This window comes from Electrophorus electricus, chromosome 24 (assembly GCF_013358815.1).
Source record: "Electrophorus electricus isolate fEleEle1 chromosome 24, fEleEle1.pri, whole genome shotgun sequence".
Classification (NCBI taxonomy): domain Eukaryota; kingdom Metazoa; phylum Chordata; class Actinopteri; order Gymnotiformes; family Gymnotidae; genus Electrophorus; species Electrophorus electricus.
In genome coordinates this window covers 4,044,447-4,064,300 of record NC_049558.1, presented here as the reverse complement: position 1 = coordinate 4,064,300, position 19,854 = coordinate 4,044,447, and the positions used below count along the sequence as shown (strand labels likewise).

At 40.0% G+C, this 19,854-nt stretch overlaps 2 protein-coding genes across 2 annotated transcripts; one reads left to right on the top strand and one right to left on the bottom strand.

The window, feature by feature from the left end:
* The first annotated feature begins 201 nt into the window (after nt 1–201).
* On the top strand, nt 202–4,601 carry LOC113586218 (solute carrier family 2, facilitated glucose transporter member 5). The gene is made up of 12 exons (XM_027024207.2): nt 202–237; nt 465–563; nt 669–826; nt 1,095–1,219; nt 1,316–1,468; nt 1,951–2,076; nt 2,660–2,847; nt 2,965–3,075; nt 3,257–3,358; nt 3,648–3,723; nt 3,943–4,070; nt 4,377–4,601. Exons 1-12 carry the CDS (start codon nt 202–204, stop codon nt 4,599–4,601), a joined length of 1,527 nt encoding a protein of 508 aa, XP_026880008.2.
* An 870-nt stretch (nt 4,602–5,471) lies between these two features.
* On the bottom strand, nt 5,472–18,760 carry ca6 (carbonic anhydrase VI). The gene is given in 9 exon segments (XM_027024220.2): nt 5,472–6,088; nt 15,371–15,454; nt 15,553–15,679; nt 15,773–15,930; nt 16,026–16,092; nt 16,765–16,860; nt 17,279–17,427; nt 18,101–18,277; nt 18,652–18,760. Coding segments are annotated over 9 exon segments (1,584 nt in total).
* Nucleotides 18,761–19,854: the final 1,094 nt, after the last annotated feature.

The following is a 19,854-nucleotide window of genomic DNA, read 5'->3' as shown; positions in this document are numbered from 1 at the left end:
GAAATGCACCATTCCCACCTGTGGTGTGCATGTCTGTAACTTTATCACAGCACACACAAAGTACCTCTAATAGATCTGTTTATCAAATCTGTTATAACGTGCCAAGCACTGACTCCAATGTCCAAAGTGCATTCCCAGGAAACTGTAGCTCGTCTCTGTCTGGCCAGGTGTTCATACTGGGGATTATTTACAGTTGAAAGCATGGGGAAAAACATCTCTGTGGGGGAAAGAGAGGGGGTAAGTCATGGTTGGTTGGCACTTACTTTACCAAAAACTCTTTAATTTTCAATATTTGACTCCCATGGGGTCAAAGAAAATCTCATTATTTCTGTTTGAGAAACTGTTTGGATTCACGGCCAGTGTGGAAATGCATTTAGCCATTTGAAGTGTAGTGATTTAGGATTTTTCAGAGTTGTGTCATTTGTTTGACTAGTAGCTTTTGTAAACAAGTAGCTTTCTTGCAGAAACTAACTCTGGTGTTGGCGCTGGCTACCCTGGTCTCCGCATTCGGCTCGTCTTTCCAGTACGGCTACAACGTGGCTGTTGTCAACTCCCCTGCCCTGGTACCGGCTCTCAGCAATCGTTCATATCACCTTGCGTTTTGTGTGTTCAGATGGTGGCTGACTTGTAGTCCTGTGTAATACAACACATGTGAAATTGGCTTGCAGCACATGCAGAGGTTTTACGCCCGTGTGTACGAGAGCCGTAACGCCTCGCTCACGGACAGCAGCCTGACCCTGCTGTGGTCCCTGACTGTGTCCATGTACCCTCTGGGTGGTTTCTTCGGCTCTCTCATGGTGGCCCCGCTGGTCAACAACCTAGGAAGGTACGTGGATCTCCATGTGGAAGAGCAGGGGTTCAACTGGCTTTGGAATTCAACTACATTATCAGTGGGGCTGCTCCCTTGAATATGCTCACAACTCTAGACATAGACCTAGAATAAAATGTCTATGTATAAAAATGGGCTTATTTTCTCTTCATAAGACAATAATAGTTATGACAAAAGTGGGCATTGTCGTCTACCGATTTACTCTTTCTACCCTTATGTCTGATAGATAGTGACATGTATTTGTGTGACATGTAACTGTTGATAGGAAAGGCACACTCCTCTTCAACAACATCTTCTCCATCGGCCCTGCTGTAATGATGGGAGTCAGTGAGATGGTGGGCTCATTCGAGATCATTATCGTCGCTCGCTTCATAGTTGGCATTTGTGCTGGTTGGTAGATCTTTACTCTCACGCATGTCAAGATCTGAAATTGTAGTTAATTGAATAGATTGTAATATTGTACTTTTTTTGCTACTACTCTTCCAGGCCTTTCATCCAATGTGGTGCCAATGTATTTGGGAGAACTGGCCCCTAAGAACCTGAGGGGAGCCATTGGAATCGTCCCTCAGCTTTTCATCACTGTGGGCATCCTCACCGCCCAAGTGTTTGGTGTCCGAAGCATTCTGGGAAACGCAGAGAGTAGGCCTTGTCATGCCATCAGATAAATGTGGTTTTAGATAGTATGCCTCTTGTGTGGTTACTTAAGCATACATTAGGATTCTGTGTACATGATGGAGTCCTGAATTTCGTTGATGTGGACATGGGCCATCGTTGTAGTGCTGTATGGCCTACTGCTTTATTGCAGTGTTTCTCAAAACAACCCATGGCCATCGTTGTAGTGCTGTATGGCCTACTGCTTTATTGCAGTGTTTCTCAAAACAACCCACAGGGACCCACAGACACCACAGTTTTGCTCTACTTCAGTTCCCAGTACACCTGAACCAAGCAATTATGAACACTAAACACCTGGCACACATTGGGCCAGAGACAGAGAAAACTGTGGCCTGTCTGAGGTCCCTGTGAAGCGGGTAGGGAAGCACTCATCTGAGGTTGCGAGTAAAGGAAGTCTGTTAAGGCGATATTGGAGAGAGGCTTGCTGAGGCGTGCTGTCCTCCCGGCAGGCTGGCCCATCATGCTGGCGCTCACGGGTGGCCCTGCTGTGATCGAGCTGCTTCTCCTGCCCTTCTTCCCAGAGAGTCCTCGCTACATGCTCATCCAGAAGGGCGATGAGAACAACGCCAGGAAAGGTACAGGCTTTTTGTTCCAGTGTTTGACTGGAAGCACATGCAATCGCGAAGTGAGACGTGTTTGAGTAGCTCCACAACTGCCCCTTGGTAAAGCAGAACTATAGGAAAACAATTAGCACTTTGCATTACCTCTGCATGCATTTTGATATGAAACTACTTGATGATCACGAGGAGAATAAGTGTCAGCAATAAGAAACTCCTAAAAGTCACCAGCTGTGTTTAGACAGAAGGATTTGTGCTTTTTTACTGTTTTTATGCTTACAGTTCAGGCCTCTGGAAAGCAACGGGCTTATTATCATTTTCTGGAAAAAAAACAGTGAATGTATCTTAAAATAAAAATGCCTTGAGCTACAATTTGAAATAAAAGAATAGATAAGTATGAGACACATGGTTGGGTTTGGGGGGGGGGGGGGGTAATAACTGAGTGCTTCTCTAGACATAATTCACACAGTGAATTACTGAGATCCATTCAGCATGCTCTCCAAACCAGAAATGTGTGGCAGTCACGTTGGAGACCCATGTGCTGTGTGTGTGGGTGTGTGTGTGGGCGGGGTGGGTTGGGCTGTGAGCTTCTGCATTTTAGCACTGCGGCGTCTCCGAGGCTGGGAGGAGGTGGACGAGGAACTGCTGGAGATGCGGCTGGAGGAGCAGTCGGAGCGGGCCGAGGGCCAGCTGTCCGTGCTGAGGCTCTTCACCTTCCCCTCCCTGCGCTGGCAGCTGCTCTCCATCATCTTCATGAACATGGGTCAGCAGCTGTCGGGGGTCAATGCCGTACGTCGCACCGACAACCTTCCGCCACTTGCTCTGGCCACTGCCAGCGTGTGAAAAAGCCATAGCTGACTTAACCCCCGACTCTTCTGAGACGGAATTCCCCATCCCGTTTCCCAGGTGTATTACTACGCCGACAGCATCTTTGGCTCGGCAGGAGTGAAGGAGAACGACGTTCAGTATGTGACAGTTGGAACGGGGTCTGTGAATGTCCTCATGACCTTTGTAGCTGTAAGCGTCTATCTCCCACCTCAGCTGCCCCTGTGATTGCCAGATTGCTGCCTGTCTGGAATAGATTAAAGTAAGGATGCTATGTCTGTGTGTGTGTCTGTGTGTGTGTCTGTGTGTGTGTGTGTGTGTGTCTGTGTGTGTGTGTGTGTGTGTGTGTGTGTGTGCGCACACTCCTGTGCAGGTGTTCATGGTGGAGGCCTCAGGCAGGAAGCTGCTACTGCTCATTGGCTTTGGGATCTGCTGTGCGGCCTGCCTCCTCCTCACCGCTGCCCTCAGTCTGCAGGTACACACGCTGCCGCCAGCCTCCCAGCATAAAAGGATTTTCAATCTGCTTTGAAGTGCCCGCAGGATCTTAGCCGTAATAATTACAGCGGAGCATCACGGGCATCGTAAATGGGCCCAGCACAAGTTAAAACAGAGCCAGCAGATCTGGACTCTGGAACAGAGAACATGCTGCACTGGCAATTCTCTCCCTGGGCAGGAGGGGGATGGGGGGTGGTTGGGGGGGGATCCGGGGCTCCATAAAAGTGACAGATTTACCCGAAACTAAAATTCTGCTGGACTGTCCACAGGAGAGTCTGCACTGGATGCCCTATGTCAGCATTGCATGTGTCATCATTTATGTCATAGGACATGCCATTGGCCCCAGTAAGTGCACAACTGACTTCATCTAAATCCATATTGTTTTACCTCAAATACTTTATGAGATACTTCAGGATGAGCCTGCATGAAAGTGGACATAAAATGGAAAAGCTTCTGCCTCATAAATACAGTCCACTTTTTCCTCAAAGAAAGAATGATAAAATGTGTGATGATAAACTGGGGGAGATGATGATGATGAAAGGCTACCGGTGTGTGCTCCCACAGGTCCGATTCCGACCGTGATTACCACTGAGATATTCCGCCAGTCCTCCAGGCCAGCAGCGTTCCTGGTGGCCGGGTCCGTGCACTGGCTCTGCAACTTCACAGTGGGCCTGGTCTTCCCTTTCTTAGAGGTCAGGCTAACAGCTGCAAATCACAGACAAAAAATGTTATTTTTAATGAAGGTGAACTCTATAGCTAGTATTTTTAAAATTGGCTAAGCCTTTGAATCAGTAACATTACTGAAAAGAAATTGAGCAGCTGGTAGTTTGAGGGTTTTCTAGTCTCCGTTGAGAATCCATTTATGAGGCTTGAGCAGGATACACCCACAGGACCTCATCAAAGTCAGCCTAAATTAGTTAATGAGGAGTTTTATGTTCCTCATGGTTACTGTGTGTGTGCGCGCGTGCATGTGTGTGTGCGTGTGTGTGTCTGAGCAGAAAGGGCTGGGGGCTTACAGCTTCATTATCTTCGCTTTCATCTGTCTCGTCACGCTCATCTACATCTGGGTGGTAATTCCTGAAACCAAGAACACCACCTTCCTGGAGATCAGCAAGCTGTTCGCTAAGAGGAACAAGGTGGAGATTGTACTGGAGGCTGAGGACTGTGAGTTGAAAGTAAGAGGAGTGAGAGACCATGGGGAGGATTTAATTACGACCTTCTGAAACATTGGCTCACCCTGAGGACCAAGTGGTTCTTTATATCAATCCATCAATGTAAGTCAGTATACGTTTCCAGCATCTTCCATTTTTTGTCTTAAGAAACACTGTCACTGTCAACTTGACTGTGGCTGTCAGTGGTGGTAGAGTTGAATAGTAGAATGCAGGCTGCATACAAATTACACAGGCCATCAGGAGCATCAACTGAAAATGATATGTCTGACATTGTCAGTCAAAGTGCACCACAGTTGTGGTTGTATGCACCACATACATGAACTCATAATTTTGCCACAAAATTATAGTAGAAGCAAAAGTGCTGCTTCAAGCATTCCCCATGTAAATAGCAATTTTACACGGAGTTTGTTTTTGTAACCTTATTTTAGCCCATGAACATCCAGCAGAACAATTCATAAATTCATAAGGCAGGAGGAAGTTGTCAAATTAAGATTACATTTTAGGTAAAAAAAAAAAAATTCTATTAATGGTTTCAAGTAGGATGATCTACTATGCACAATGCAAGTACATTTTAAATTACTAAATGAAGTTCACTTCAAATCACTTTATTTCATTTAGAAAATTGTGAGTGTAAAGTATTTTGCTTTATTTTAGAAGCATATGTTATTCAAATATGCAGATAAAGTTCTGTTAAAGCATGCAGATATGGATGTTTGTCATTGTATACAAAACATACAATAGATATATTGTGATAAGACAATAAGGAGAGACATTTTAAGAATAAATGAACAAAACCGATACTATGTCCCTATGTCTCCAAAGCACTGCAGTTAGTCAACTGCTCAGAGAACTACAGTCCATGAATAAAAGACATTTGGAATGTAGGTCTGGCTGATTGAAATGCATTGATTGTTAGTTGGATCAGGAACACTTTTGTTCAGTGTCCAGTTGGACCCCTCCATACAGACTCATGGGGGTGATGCCCCAGTTCAGGACATTCCCTTTTACCAGGTGTTTCTCACAGGACATCTGTTCCTGGATTTCCTCAGAGCTCAGCACAAAATCCCATATGTTCACATTTGTCATGTGGCCCACAAATGCATCCGAATCTGAGATTCCCAGGAAGCCGTCCTGGTCCTTCCCCAGAATGAAGATACCGCCAGTCTGAATCTTGTACCCTGCCTGCAGGTATTGCTCTTTTCCCACAATGCCATTCACCCACAGCTCGGCCCCTCCGGTGTGAGAGGCCCAGGTCACGCAATAGTGCGCCCAGCTGCTTGGCCGGAGGCTGTGGGGTAAGTTGATGAATTCATTTCCGATCCAGAGGCCCACTTCATTGCCCACGGTGATGGTGAGCTCGTTATCATTGCTTGAGCTGGAGTAAGACAGCACCGTGTGCACGGGTCGGTTACTCACACGCACGCTCATGCAGGCCGTGAAGGAGTGCAGGTTCATGTGGGGAGCCAGGTTCAGTAAAGCATAACTCTCAACATTGCTGGCAGTGAAGTGTAGCATCAGTGGAAATATAGCTCGTGGTTCTGAAGAGACAAGAGAGAAGCATTATTACTCTTGTACAGATCATTTTCAGATCTACTTTAACACCATTTCAGTCCTGTAAATGTTCACTGGTCGACTTGTTCTGCTCATCCACCTGAAAAAAACTCTTACTGCCAAGTTTGGAGTCTCCATTTTCTGAATGGAAGTAAGATAATGGAGAGCTAGACTTCTTTGTACAGTGGTGATATATTTTAATTACTGTCCTAGAGAGAATTACCATGTGTAGTGTAAGTGCCCCATATAGAAAAGTTTTTTAAAACTCACATATGATTCTTATGTGTTTTACCCAAATCATATAAGTTCAATATATATGACATTCTCTGAGTTGTGTGGTTGGTATGAGGCACCCAAAATAAAGAGATACAGAATCACAAGCACACACTCACAGTTTATTATTGTTTATTATTGGTGTTGTTTTTGTTATTATTAGTTGTTGTTGCTATTATTGCTATTATTATGCTATTATTATGATGATGGTAGTAGTAATGGTACTTTTCATAATATTATTATTATTATTATTATGTAATATAATTAAGTAATCTCTACCTGATATTCATTGATACATTAATTAAACTATTTAAACCTATTTTGCCTTCTGTTTAAAATGTTAACTTCTCCATCAAAGCTTTGGTAATACAAGTCTGAATATTTGTAATGCCAAAAAGCAACATTAAAATGAACTGAAATAAACAACTGAATTCTCTAGACAGCTAGAGAGCTAGTTGCTTGCTAGTTCTATGCATGGTGGCTACAGTCTTACTGTCCTGAATGAGAAAACAGTATGGAGTGTGTCAGCTGGCTGCTACGGGACCGAGAGAGACTGGAGAGAAGTCTTTACCATGCTGGATCTCTCGCACTACTACTTGGACATTATGAGTAGTGTAGGAGCCGTTACTTTGATAATGTTTATGTTTTGAGGTATTTGTTTCTGAGTATGTGCCCTCTGCATGTCACAGGTCTATAAATAGGAGGAAGAAAGGTCAAAGGGCATGGCTGGTTGGGAGCACGTGGCTTTTGACCTTGTGGTTGTGGTTTTCGGATATACTATATTTATGTTTGTTTTGTATCACCTTTATTTTTGCTTTATTTTTATCTTCTGCTTTATTTATTGCTTTTTGGAGATCAGCTGTTACTGAGGACCTGTAGACAGGTCTTGTTTATTGAATGTCAATTCTGTTGGACCTCATATTTACAACAAACAAGCGTCGAGATTCCCAGACAACACTACTGTTCAATAAATGACCAGCTACAGGCTTCAAATTTGGATAATTGGTCATAACAATAATCAAAAGCCAGCAACTGAATCTTGGTAAAACAGTGGATATAGTGGACTATTGGAGTTCTGAGACCACATAAGGAAAGTAACAAAGGAATTTGACGCATTTGTGGAAATACCGAGGTCAGTGGTAGTCCTGTCACATTAAAAGTTATCAAATACTGGAAATCCTAATCAAAGTAGTCAGAAATGGGATGAATTTGTTAGATATAATTTTTGAGTAAATTGCCAACATGTTGTAACGGCGAGCGGTAAGGAGGCGGGCGCATGTGTGGAGAAGAGTGAGATTTATTAGGGGCAAATCCAGATTCAGAGTCATTAAGGTAGTTCAGGGTCAAAGAGCCCACATAGAGATTCTGAGAATACACGACAACAAAGAAACAAAAGTACACAAAGGCAAACGGGGGAAGCAGCCTCTAACAGAGGCTAAGAAATGCGAAGGCTGGGATAACCATACAGACAGGGAGTCACGGAGTACAAACTTACGGGTACGGACTTTCAAACACATCAATACAGACATTCAGACGTTCAAACATCAAATGAACAGCAAACACCAACCCCCCAAGACAGGATTTAAATACATGAACTCAATCAAGACTAGAAACGAGGAACAGGTGTGGAAAACCACACGAGGGGCGGAGAAAAAATAAACTATGGAATGGAACTAAAATGCACACGGGAAGCCATGGAACATGGAAGCTGGGAGGGACTGAGCGTGACATATGTTTTGCATTGTGTTTGTTTGGCTACTAAGTGATTAAATTGACGATCATTTAGAAACCTGCTTTAAAGCTTGTGCGTGTATAAAGCTTGAAGAGACGGCTCATCATATGAAAAGGTGTAATGGCACACAGGTTCAAAATTAATTGGAGGAAAGGATGCATGATATGAAGAAATATGAGATGGGCTTGCATAATAGTAGAAAAACTAAACTTTTTCAGCTTACACTTCGAATTAATATTATTTGAAAGATGATATGAACTCCAATTAAGTAAAAGAACATGTTGAAATATAATGGTTTATTGGAGGATTTTGAAACCATTCATAAGGAATATCAGCTTTTATTGGAAGAGGGTGAATAGAAAGATGAACAAGAAGTGTAATACATAGCTAAGAGAGTTAACATCAAAACATTTGTGAATGAGGTGGAACAATGGTTATCCACACAAGAAAATGTCTTTACTGAATATCGCTGAGCCCGAGATGAAGTTGATCCAGAAAACAATTGTTCCGTGTCTGTCCCAAGGGCACAGACGATTTTGGAACAAAGACTTTGTTCCAAAAAACTCCTCAGCCTTAGGACGCCCAGTAGTATACAAATCAGCACTAGAAGTTAAAGTAACGGCACAACAAGTGTAACATGCCATAGAGAAAGAGGAAGAAAAATTGGCTTAAAGGCAGGAAAAATTGAGGAAGCAAAAGGAAATATTAAGTCTTACCAGATAACTGAAGCCAACCAATACAAAACTGTCTGAATTAAGAGAAGTAGAGCGTTAGGAGTAGAGACTTGTCTGGAAATTAATAAGCATTTGGAAGAAACCCTAAAATTACAGAAAACAAAGGTACTAATCAAAGGGTAATCTGGTGAGCTAAAAGTGGTAAATGAACTTGAAAATGGAAGCCAAGATATCAGTGTTAGACCCAAAGTCCATGGCCTTCCTTAACAACCTTTCTGAATTTTGGCCTCCACAGAGCATATGGAGCAGTGCACATCAGGTCATCCGGTCAAGCAGAGAGGGTTAGAACTTGTCTCTGTTTGGAGTCAGAAAGCGGGTTTGCAGGGCCAAGGTACTGCTGCGAGAACGTTTTAGGAATGAATATAAAATCTCTGCTGCATACATTGGCAAGGCTTTTTCATGGTCTCCCATTAAAGCAGAGAATTCTCAAACTTTGGAATCATGTGTTTGAACACCATGGAGGAAATTTCTTGTGCGGATGAACTAGATTTGGCTACCAATTTGAAAATGCTGGCCTGTAAGTTGCCTTACAAGTTGAGGGAGAGATGAAGAGTTGAAGCATGTAATCAAGACATGACTAAAAGAAGATTAATGACTAAATTTAGAGTTTTGGTTGAGTTTTTAGAATTCTGTCAAACCCTGTCCTTGGCATTATACAAAATCCCGTAACTAGAGCCCAAAGTATGAGGCAACACGCATACAATCAGTGAAATCAAAGTTCATTGACAAAAGGTTTTACAACCAATGCAGCTATTGTTGACATTGACCCTATGCCTGGCAAACAGTGAAGTATTTTGCTCAGAAGAACATCTACTAGGCAGCTGTTTTTGGTTTAAAAGGAAAGGACATACCAAAAAGATTTCATTTGTGAAGGACAGAGGTATTTGTTTTGCATGTCTTGTTGTAGGTTATTTAAGTAAAGACTGTATCCAGTGTCATTCATGTACTGTTTGTAGTATGCTGCATCCTACACTATTGCACATAGGAAAAGCTGAACAGAACAAAGGAGAAGAAAAACAGGAACCAATTAAAGAACAAAAGGCAACTGGAAGCACAGTGGCAGTTTCTTTTAATGCATGCAGCTGTATTGGGGCCAGTGAAGATTGGTGTGTCATGCTCATCAGACCTGTGAAAGTAAAATTAAATAATGGCATTACAATTATTCAAATATATGTCTGTCTGGACTCTGGCAGTTCTGCCACGGATTTTGTACGGATAAATTAAGGTACCAACTAAATGTGAAAGGGAAAAGGACAAACATTCTGCTACATACAATGGGCCAAGAGAGAACCATATGTACCAATGCCATTTGTGAATTGGAAGAGAGTGGGCTTCATGAAAATGTGTTCATAGCCCTGCCAGGCGTTTACACAAGAGCAAAGATTCCTGTATCAAAAGATAAAATTCCTCATTAAAATGACTTGCTAAAGTGGCCACACCTCAAGAGAGTCAAAATTTCCACCATGGATTCTGACTTCTTGGGAGGTATGAATGTTCCCAAGATAACAGAGCCCTGGCAGTAAATAGCCAAGGAAGAGGTCCATGCACAATAAAAACACTGCTAGGATGGGTAGTTAATGGTCCATTAAGAGCAGAAACAGGTGATGACGTCCCTTCACATACAGTTACAAGAATATCAGTGCATAATCTGTATGAAATGTTGGTAGCACAGTATAATCTTGACTTTAATGGAAGATCTTATGATGAAGTCAAGGAGATGTCTATTGAGAACAAACATTTTATGAAAATCGCTGATGAGTCAGTTAAATTTGTCAATGGACATTATAGTCTAAAGTTACCTTTTAGACAGGAAGATATTGTACTTCCTCATAATTTGTGCACCCAATAAGCAGAGGAATACACAGTGAAGTAGTCAGATCTTTGGACACCAGCTCATGTAGTAAACCCTTAAGACGCTTCACTTGCAGAAGAAGGCAGATAAAAAGTATTAGATCCGATAATGGAACAAACTTTGTCAGGGCAAATAGAGAACTCAGAGAAGCATTATTTTCCATAAATCAGGACATAATTCAAAGAACACTTATGGTACAAGGCATACAATGGACTTTCAACCCACCAGATGCATCTGTATGTCAGATGCCGCTGGGGGCAGGTGCAATATTTAGCAAACCTCTTTTGGAAGCACTTTTACAAGAGCGACAGAAGTGGAATAAAGTCAGAAAGAACTTTCAATGTGGTGACATTGAATTGGTGGTGGATCCATCTTCACCAAGAAGAACATGGATTATGGGAGGATAACTGAAGCTTAAAGATTAAAACTCAAACAGGTGTGATGGAGAGACACACTAAAGTGGGTCTGTTACTGGAAGGTCAGGAATAAGAGGTCCTATTTATTTATTATTATTTTTCATATATCAGCTGTAACTAAAGATTTAAATAAAGCAGGTCTTGTTTATTGAATGTTGATTCTGCTTGACTTCATGTTTACAACAAACAAGTATCAAGATCTCTAGTCAACACCACTAGGCAATAAATAAAGATTTCAAATTTGGATAAATGGTCATAATAAGTATCTTTGAATACATGTTATACTTACGTTATTTATCCCTAAAAGCTAACGCTAGCTAACCTAGATAATTCGCGTGGGGCACAGCATCACTTCACTGTAGCTAAACTATTGCTAGCTACTTTCAACTTGATATATATTACTTTTACTTTAACTAGCTACTTTTACTTGATGTACATGCTTTACTTGATATAGGTTACATTTATTTGACTTTAGCTAGCTAGCTACTTTTACTTGATGAATGTTTATTTTACTTGAACTAGCTAGCTACTTTTACTTGATATACATTTCTTTTACTTTAGTTAGCTAACCTAGCTGCTTTAGTTACTTGATATAGGTTACATTTCTTTTACTTTAGCTTGCTAGCTAGTTACTTTTTCTTGCTGGATTCCTGGCTACTGATGTTACTGTAACTCATAGCGAGCTAGCTCGAGAGTTGTGCTTATCAATACCTTATGCATGTTCGGGATCGTTGTAAGAGAGGAACTTTGAGTAGTACTACAGTTTTATTGCAATAAGGTTAAGCCTAAGCAAAATGAGCCGACGTTTACTTCAGAGCTTGTCATTGTTAAAGCTGGGACGGATCTCTGCACAGCTCCAACTTCAGAATTGTGTGTGCAGGTTTTGGTGCCAATTTGGACTTTCCCATAATGAATTCAGTGTGACACTGTCTATTATGGGCACCAGCTTACAGGTGTGCCACAGCTCCTATTTCCTAAGTGGAAGCATCTGAAAAGATGCATGGCTCTTTTTTTAATGTTGATGACAGTGAAACTGCAGTATAACATCTTTGAGTCTGAAGATGTTCCAGAGCTTCCCGTAACTGCTTCCATAGATTCCATTCTGCTTGTCTTTCTTTGGGAAGTGGGGCATCCCATTCACACTGTTCAGACAGAAGCTCTCTAACAATTGCTTCACCAAGAATACTGATGGGTGCTACAAATCCCAGGGGGTCATAAAGACTATAGATAAAATGTCTTTTTGTGTGAATGGCTTCTGATCGTGCGAAACCTGAAATGTGAAACTGTCTGTTTCCAAGTTCCAACATGTTCCAAGGCTTCGCTGAACAGGGAGAGCATCGAAACCAAAATTCTAATTCTCCGCTTGGGCTTGTGCTGGGAAAGCTTGCAGTACATAATTTGTTTACTGTTAGAAGCCACTGGAACTATCATGCTGAAGACCACAATGAAGAACCAGTTCAGACGTGGACATTTTGTAGTTCTCTATTGTTTGAGCTTTTAATGACTTGTCTGTCTGTGTCTGTAAATGCTTTTAGAGATATTCACTTGTCCGTTGGGCTGTACTGACAGGCGGCTCTGTGACTTGTGCTAATTCACAAAACCCTCCACTTTCAAGGTCTTCAGCTTCTACATAAACCTCAGTTTCAGCTATAGCAGCAGCAACAGACTTTGTGACTTTGAAGATGTAAGTTGGCCTCTAAATCAGCTTTTTGACTTATAAATAAAGCTTCTTTCTCAGCAAAATGCAGCTGAGCATTGGCAGCCTCAGCCTTAGCTCGAGCTTTAATGGCTGCAGAACTTGAGGACCAAGTTCTGTCTGCTGCTCCTCGATGATTTAGATTGCACTGAATGATCATCAGTATTTTGAGGATACCAACGTCTTTGTTCTTGCTGCATGTGAGCCTCATCTTGTAGCGCTCTGTGCTGATCATCATGAAGGTGCTCTTGTCTACCAGACTGTAGGCTCTTTTTTGCTATTTCTTTGTATATACCTGATATAAATAAGTTAGGCTAATGTTACAACCCCATTAAAAAAAACAACATGTATACATTGTACAGTATACAGTGCCTCCATCACATTTGAGAGCAATAACCTGTGAATATTGAATTTTTGAATTATTGCTTTTTCAATATTAATTAGGAATTTAACCTATTATCTTAAATAACCAATGATTACAACAGTAGCTCATATTAATATTAATATAATATTTTTCAATGTTAATTAGGAATTTAACCTATTATCTTATATAAACTGATTACAACAGTAGCTCATATTAAGCCCATCTGGTTAGCAACATAATATGTGTCATAAAAATGGACATAAAAGTTGTTTTCTGTGGTCAGAATGAAATATGATTTGATGTGTCAATCTCTGTATATATTTTTTTCTAACTACTTTTCAGATAATCCACCAAATAAAATCAAGGAATTTCTGCACTTAGCGTCAAAGGAGAGGGATCAGTGCCCAAAAAGAGTGTTGGTTCCATCAATTAAATTTACCATGGTTTGTTGATACTGACATAGAATATTGAATATCATGGTTATATAACTGAATTCTGTGTATATGTGCAGCATATATATATATATATATGTGCATACATGTACTGGTTCTATAGATGGAGCTAGTATCTTATTAACTACGTGATCAGAAATATACGAACATATAGTTACTAGAATAGATTACTTGCACTCCTTTTGTCTTTTTCCTATTTAAATGTCAGAATTTAACTCACAAGGGAATGAGGATCTTATCAGATCAATGGATAGTGTTCTGATAGTTCTAATTCTGTCTAAACATCCCTGTTCAGAACTGATGGTTTGAGTGTCTCTTTCCTTAAATCATAATAAACCACTGCTCACCTACCCCACCCTCTGCTCACATGTGAACATGGACCCTGGGAGAAACATGGCTGCCTGAGAAAACATCAGTGCAACCATACATGTTTGAAACAGAGTCAGGCCCTGGGTTTGCTCAGGTCTCTGTTCATTCTAGCAGCGACACACACACTAATTTTTTTCCCAGTTTCAATAAACACTTTATTTGATGAGATATTTTACATGGTGTACTTATTATTGAAGAATGCCAATAATGTTGACCACAACTGTAAGTATGCTTTGTTTTTTCTTTATATCATCTCATAGAAGCAGCAATGGCTAAGTGGCCTTAGATCGTTCCTTCAATCATTGGCTCTACGATCGATGCCAAACTGACAGAACTAAGAGGAAAGAAAACATGGAGCACCTTCAAGAAACAGTAATGCTACATGATGACTAAAGGTCTGATCACTACAAGCAGAGTTCTTGTGATTTCTTGTTATAATGCAACAAATCTTATGATCATTATAGTTTGATTGTATTAAGGAAATTTCTGTTTGGGAGAAAGTGAAAGCAGCATAAATGAAAGCAGCTGTAGTTGCATTTGAATATAAACTCTCATGTTTAATCTAGAAATGGTGCATTTCAATATAAACTCTCATGTATAATCTAGAAATGGTGCATTTGAATATAAACTCTTGTTTAATATAGAAATGGTGCATTTGAATATAAACTCTCATGTTTAATCTATAAATGGTGCATTTGAATATAAACTCTCATTTTAATCTAGAAATGGTGCATTTGAATATAAACTTTCATGTTTAATCTAAAAATGGTGCATTTGAATATAAACTCATTTTAATCTAGAAATGGTGCATTTGAATATAAACTCTCATGTTTAATCTAGAAATGGTGCATTTGAATATAAACTCTCATGTTTAATCTAGAAATGGTGCAGAAATAATGTGTTCTGTTGTGTAAGATATATAAAACATGCAAGAACTAAATATCATGTACTTAATTTTCAGCTTCAAAATGCAATCAAAAATATAGGTACTATATAGTCAAAATATAGGTACTATAGTAATTGTAAAGAGATCATACATGTACTTCAGTAAAATATAAAGTCCATCTAAAATTCTATCAAGACAATAAGAAAGTAAAATTCATAAACAAAAAGTCACTAAAGTCATATACTGTCATACTATTAAAATCTAAAATGTATGGTAACATTTTTAAAGTTTTCTTATAAGGAAATTTCCTTGACTTCCTTATGTCATGTGTTGTTTTTTTGTTTTGTTTTGTTTTTTTTTGTATGAATGTGACCACAATCATACAAGAAAAAACAATGGCCTGTGATGAACAAATAAAAAGCATAATATGTTATCAGAAAGACATTTACTGGCCTTGTATGAATAATACAGATTTTTTTTTTATATGGGCGGTACCTGAGAGTATATGTTTTCCAATAGAAGTAATCAGTTTTTCTATATGCAAAAGTGTTTCTTCAATCTTGTCCTGCTTACAAACCGCTGAGGGAGAATGAGAAATACATTTATATCCAGAAACTATATTTAATAGATGTTATTCAATATAAATAGTTTTTAAAAAATGCAAACTGTGTACTTACAATCTTTATCCCGGCGTGGCAAGAACGAGGACTCCACCACACGCTCGTTGAGAGGCTGGGCTATACGGTAGTCATTCCACAGGGTCTTATTCTCCATATCCATTAGGGTACTCTCCAGGATCCTGATCTGAAGGTTTCCGCCATTAGTCATTCATCCAATAGCAGCATTAAGTTTAAAAATAAATGAGGCATGGGTGAGGAACAAGCGGAAGCAGCATACCTGGTTTTGGGAAAGGGTGATGGGAGTATCAAACACTGTCCAGACAGTGCTCTCAAAGCATGGCGGGGTCGTGAGGGACCCGTCATATCGAAAGAAATGGGAAAGGTTCTCCGGGAGCATGGAGCGCACGTTCAGCCTAGAAATGTTCATGGACTGCCCTAAGGAGAGGTACAGGCAGGAAGAGCATTAAAGCTGGACTAAGGCATGAACGGGTGGAAATGGATTTCCTTTGGCATGTTTTCATTGTACATACCTGTATATCTGACTTTTCTCAGGTTACTGATGAAGTCACTGTAGTATGTGTTCTCAAAATGCCCATACTAGATATAAGCAAAATGACAAATACATCCCACATTATTAAGTTATTACATGTGTAGATATTGTGGTTGAAAAGGAAACCGAAACCCATTCTTTCAATTTACACAGAATTGTGCATTAATGCTTTATTATCCCCAAAGGGAAATTAGAGATGAACACTTGATCAACAAATATTTTAAAGTCATGCAGAAAAAAAGCCATTACAGACTACAGACACTAACTGCAGACTTTCCTAGATTTTCCTCGGGTAAAAACGGAAGCCAGTAGACCAACCCACTATGACTAGATCAATAGCTAGATCAATGGCCTCTTTATGAGGTGCAGGGCCTAAGATCTCAAGTCACTGAAATATAAAATTAAAACATTTTAAGCTTTACTGTTAAAAATATTTAAATTCAAATGTTTCAAAACATTCAGTAGTTATTCGGAACACGTATAAATTTTTAGGTTCATTACATTTTTTTCTAATTCTTTTTACTCCTAATTCCACTAGACGGCGTTGTTGTACTCAAATGGATTTCACTTTATTTTATCATTAAGCTCTTTCTGGAATAAAATGATGGCAGAAGCTAGTATAAAGGTCATGCCAGTATATATAACTAAAATGTAAGTGTAGATTAGTCTGAAATAATTAAATATGACATATATAAGATAAGAATAGTGCAGAATCTCACCTCATAAAAAAAGGCCAACACTGCCAGACCATTCGGCTTATCTTTGGCCTCATCAAAGTTCTTGTACTTGTCAGAGTTGTAGTGGACCACATGAAGCTGTGAAACAGAGTCACAGCAGATCACAGGAGATCACAGCAGATCACAGGAGATCACAGGAGATCACAGCAGATCACAGCAGATCACAGGAGATCACAGCAGATCACAGCAGATCACAGGAGATCACAGCAGATCACAGCAGATCACAGGAGATCATAGCAGATCACAGCAGATCACAGGAGATCACAGCAGATCACAGGAGATCACAGCAGATCACAGCAGATCACAGGAGATCACAGCAGATCACAGTAGTAAGCTTAATCCATGCTTCATCGTGCCAAATGAAACCAGGCTTACCTCCATAATGAGACTGCATGGCTTCTCTGTGTGATTAATTTACTAGTGGCTAATGAATAATGTACCAGGCTTATTGTGCTTGGGTATGTGAGTGCTCTGTGCACTGGGGAAGACAGCTCACTTCTGCTATGTAACGGATGCCATCCACAGTGTGCTCAGAACCACTGGCCTCCAGGTTCATTCCACCCCAGTGCAAGTGCATCTGAACAGCGGTGTATCGGTCTGCCAGCCCCTTCGTTATCATCATAGTGGGCGGCAGGTTGATTTGGACTGTTTAAACGACAAAGAGAGAAGCGGAGTACATTCGTGTCTTGAAAGGGGTTCTTGAAACATGGAAGCATGGAAGAGCACAATTTACTTTTATATACTGTTTTTATTTCAGTATGTTTAGAAGAGTGAATCCAAACAAGGTTCGAGATTTTTCCAAAGTCAAGTCCAGTAATTCATAGATTACTGGAACTGGCTTCTATTTCAACTGGATGGTTGAGATAGTCTCAAATATCAAAACATAATGCTGTGTGTGATTAGTTATTAATTAACAACATGATATCAAAATACCAAGATTTACTTGTCCATAAACATTCAAAATGACTTCAAAATTTCCTGAGGTTTTGTTAATTTATTTATGCATTTTTAAAGTGGAGAAACATATACTGATGTATCGACATTACACACATGTAACACGTTAAACTGTATCATTACTTATAACAGAAAGAAATCCGTATAAATAGATGCTTGTTCTTAACACTTTTGTCTTTCTCAAACAGTAAGAGAAACGCATTATAAACAAGTAAATAAATAAATAAATAAACAAACAAACAAACATAGTAGGTAGCTTTTCAGAAACCAGAGTAGTCCAAGCACTAAGCACTATTAAGAGACGAACCCACCACATTATTACATTATAAAATACATGAGGCTCGATCGGTGCGAAGATATTTACCAGTATGTCCGTTGTTGATCATAAAGAAGTTACCGTTTGTCATCTCTCCATAACCTGTCAGCTCCAGCTCCAGCATGTTCGGGTTGTGGCGCACGTGGCGCCGTTGGATGTCAATCGGAGACTGCTTGCGGCCGCCGCACGCGGGGTACTCCTCTGCCCAGTGGATCTGATCCAGAGCTCCCTCTGTCAAATCAGCGAGACAAACAAATTCAATATTAAACTGCTCCTTTAGTGCAATGTGATTTGTTTATGTCTAGTGGGGAAAGCGTGCAGCAGCAGGGATGCTTGTTCACAACACCGTGATAATTAAAGTACGGCTTGTGGTTGAGAACTAGTTTATTTCAGCTTTCTAGTCTATTAAACTTTAAAGATATGATACGAGACAAAAATGGTTGTTTATGATTGTTTTCAGAAAGTATTAAACTAATTAATTGTTCATTTAAGCTGTGCTGTAACATTAACACATATCCTTACAAGCAACACAATATGTAATAATAACAATAGGCTACATACATACATTTACGGTTAAGCATGGAAATATTATCTCTCACAAATTCAAAGCGTTAAATACTTGCCTGAATAGGTCCAATGTACCCCATCAATTCCCGCAAACGCAAAGCTCAACAAACCGAAAAGTATGAACACGACAAATAACTCCATTACGCGTGTCTGAAACGCGCCCCTCAGACTGGAACAGCTCTACTCAGTGAAGACCGGGAGGTTGTGTTGTGCACTGCAACTTAGGGAGAAATGCCTCCTCCTCCATACCTGGATTTGGTTTTGCATGCATGTGCACGATTTTAGGAAAAGGTTACACGCAATATCGCGGGCGTGTAATAACAGGCCTGTTTACCAATCGGGTGGTTATTTGTAAGCGCACGGAGTTAGAAAGTGCACTGCTGGGGTTGAATGTGCTTTTACTCAGCTATCTCGTCTTATCGTTTGTTCTAGGGCCTGCCCCTCTTGAATAAACGTTTTGAATAAACCCTCTTAAATAAACGTATTTGTTACTTTAAGAATGACAGTTAATTGCTATTCCTGACAAACACACCACAGGCAAGCCGATTCTGTAAACACTTCAAACTGTTTATTTACTTTAAGACTAAGATTAAAAATTAAGATTAGTTAGTTGTAAACCATCCTTTTGACATTCATTTGAATGTCCTTTCAACATTTGTGGGTTTTTTTTTTTGTAGTGGTCATTGCCTGTGTAATTGAAATGTAGTATTTATACAGTTTTCCAATATTGTTATTAGTCTCTGAAAAGAACGCTCCTCTTCTGTTTACTTTAGTATTAGCTATGAATCTGAAAATGTCTGATACTTTCATTGTTGCATGTTTTTTTTTACATTGTTGCTTATTTTGCAGGAGGTCTGCTGCCATGAGTTCATGTGTTAAATAATGTCCACCAAGTAGTGCATTAAAGGAGCTGAAATCCACAAGAACCAGCTTTATCGTTTTGTGAATGGAGAGAGTTACATTAGTTTCAGTGACTTGCAGGGTGTTGGTCTGAAGTATATAAGAAAGGCAGACAAGAGCAGACGTGTCTCGTTCCTGCTTCCAGCATTGTAAAGAAAAGTCTTACAGATCAGATCAAGAGGAAACGAAATTGTTCATTTTGTTCAAACTTGTAAATAATGCTTGTTGGGTATGAAAACTGTGTAATGAATTTAAAGCTACAAAGCCATTTTGCAGTATTAGACAAATTATGGCAACGTACTAAAAAGCATCGGCCTATTTTGCCTCAAACTAAA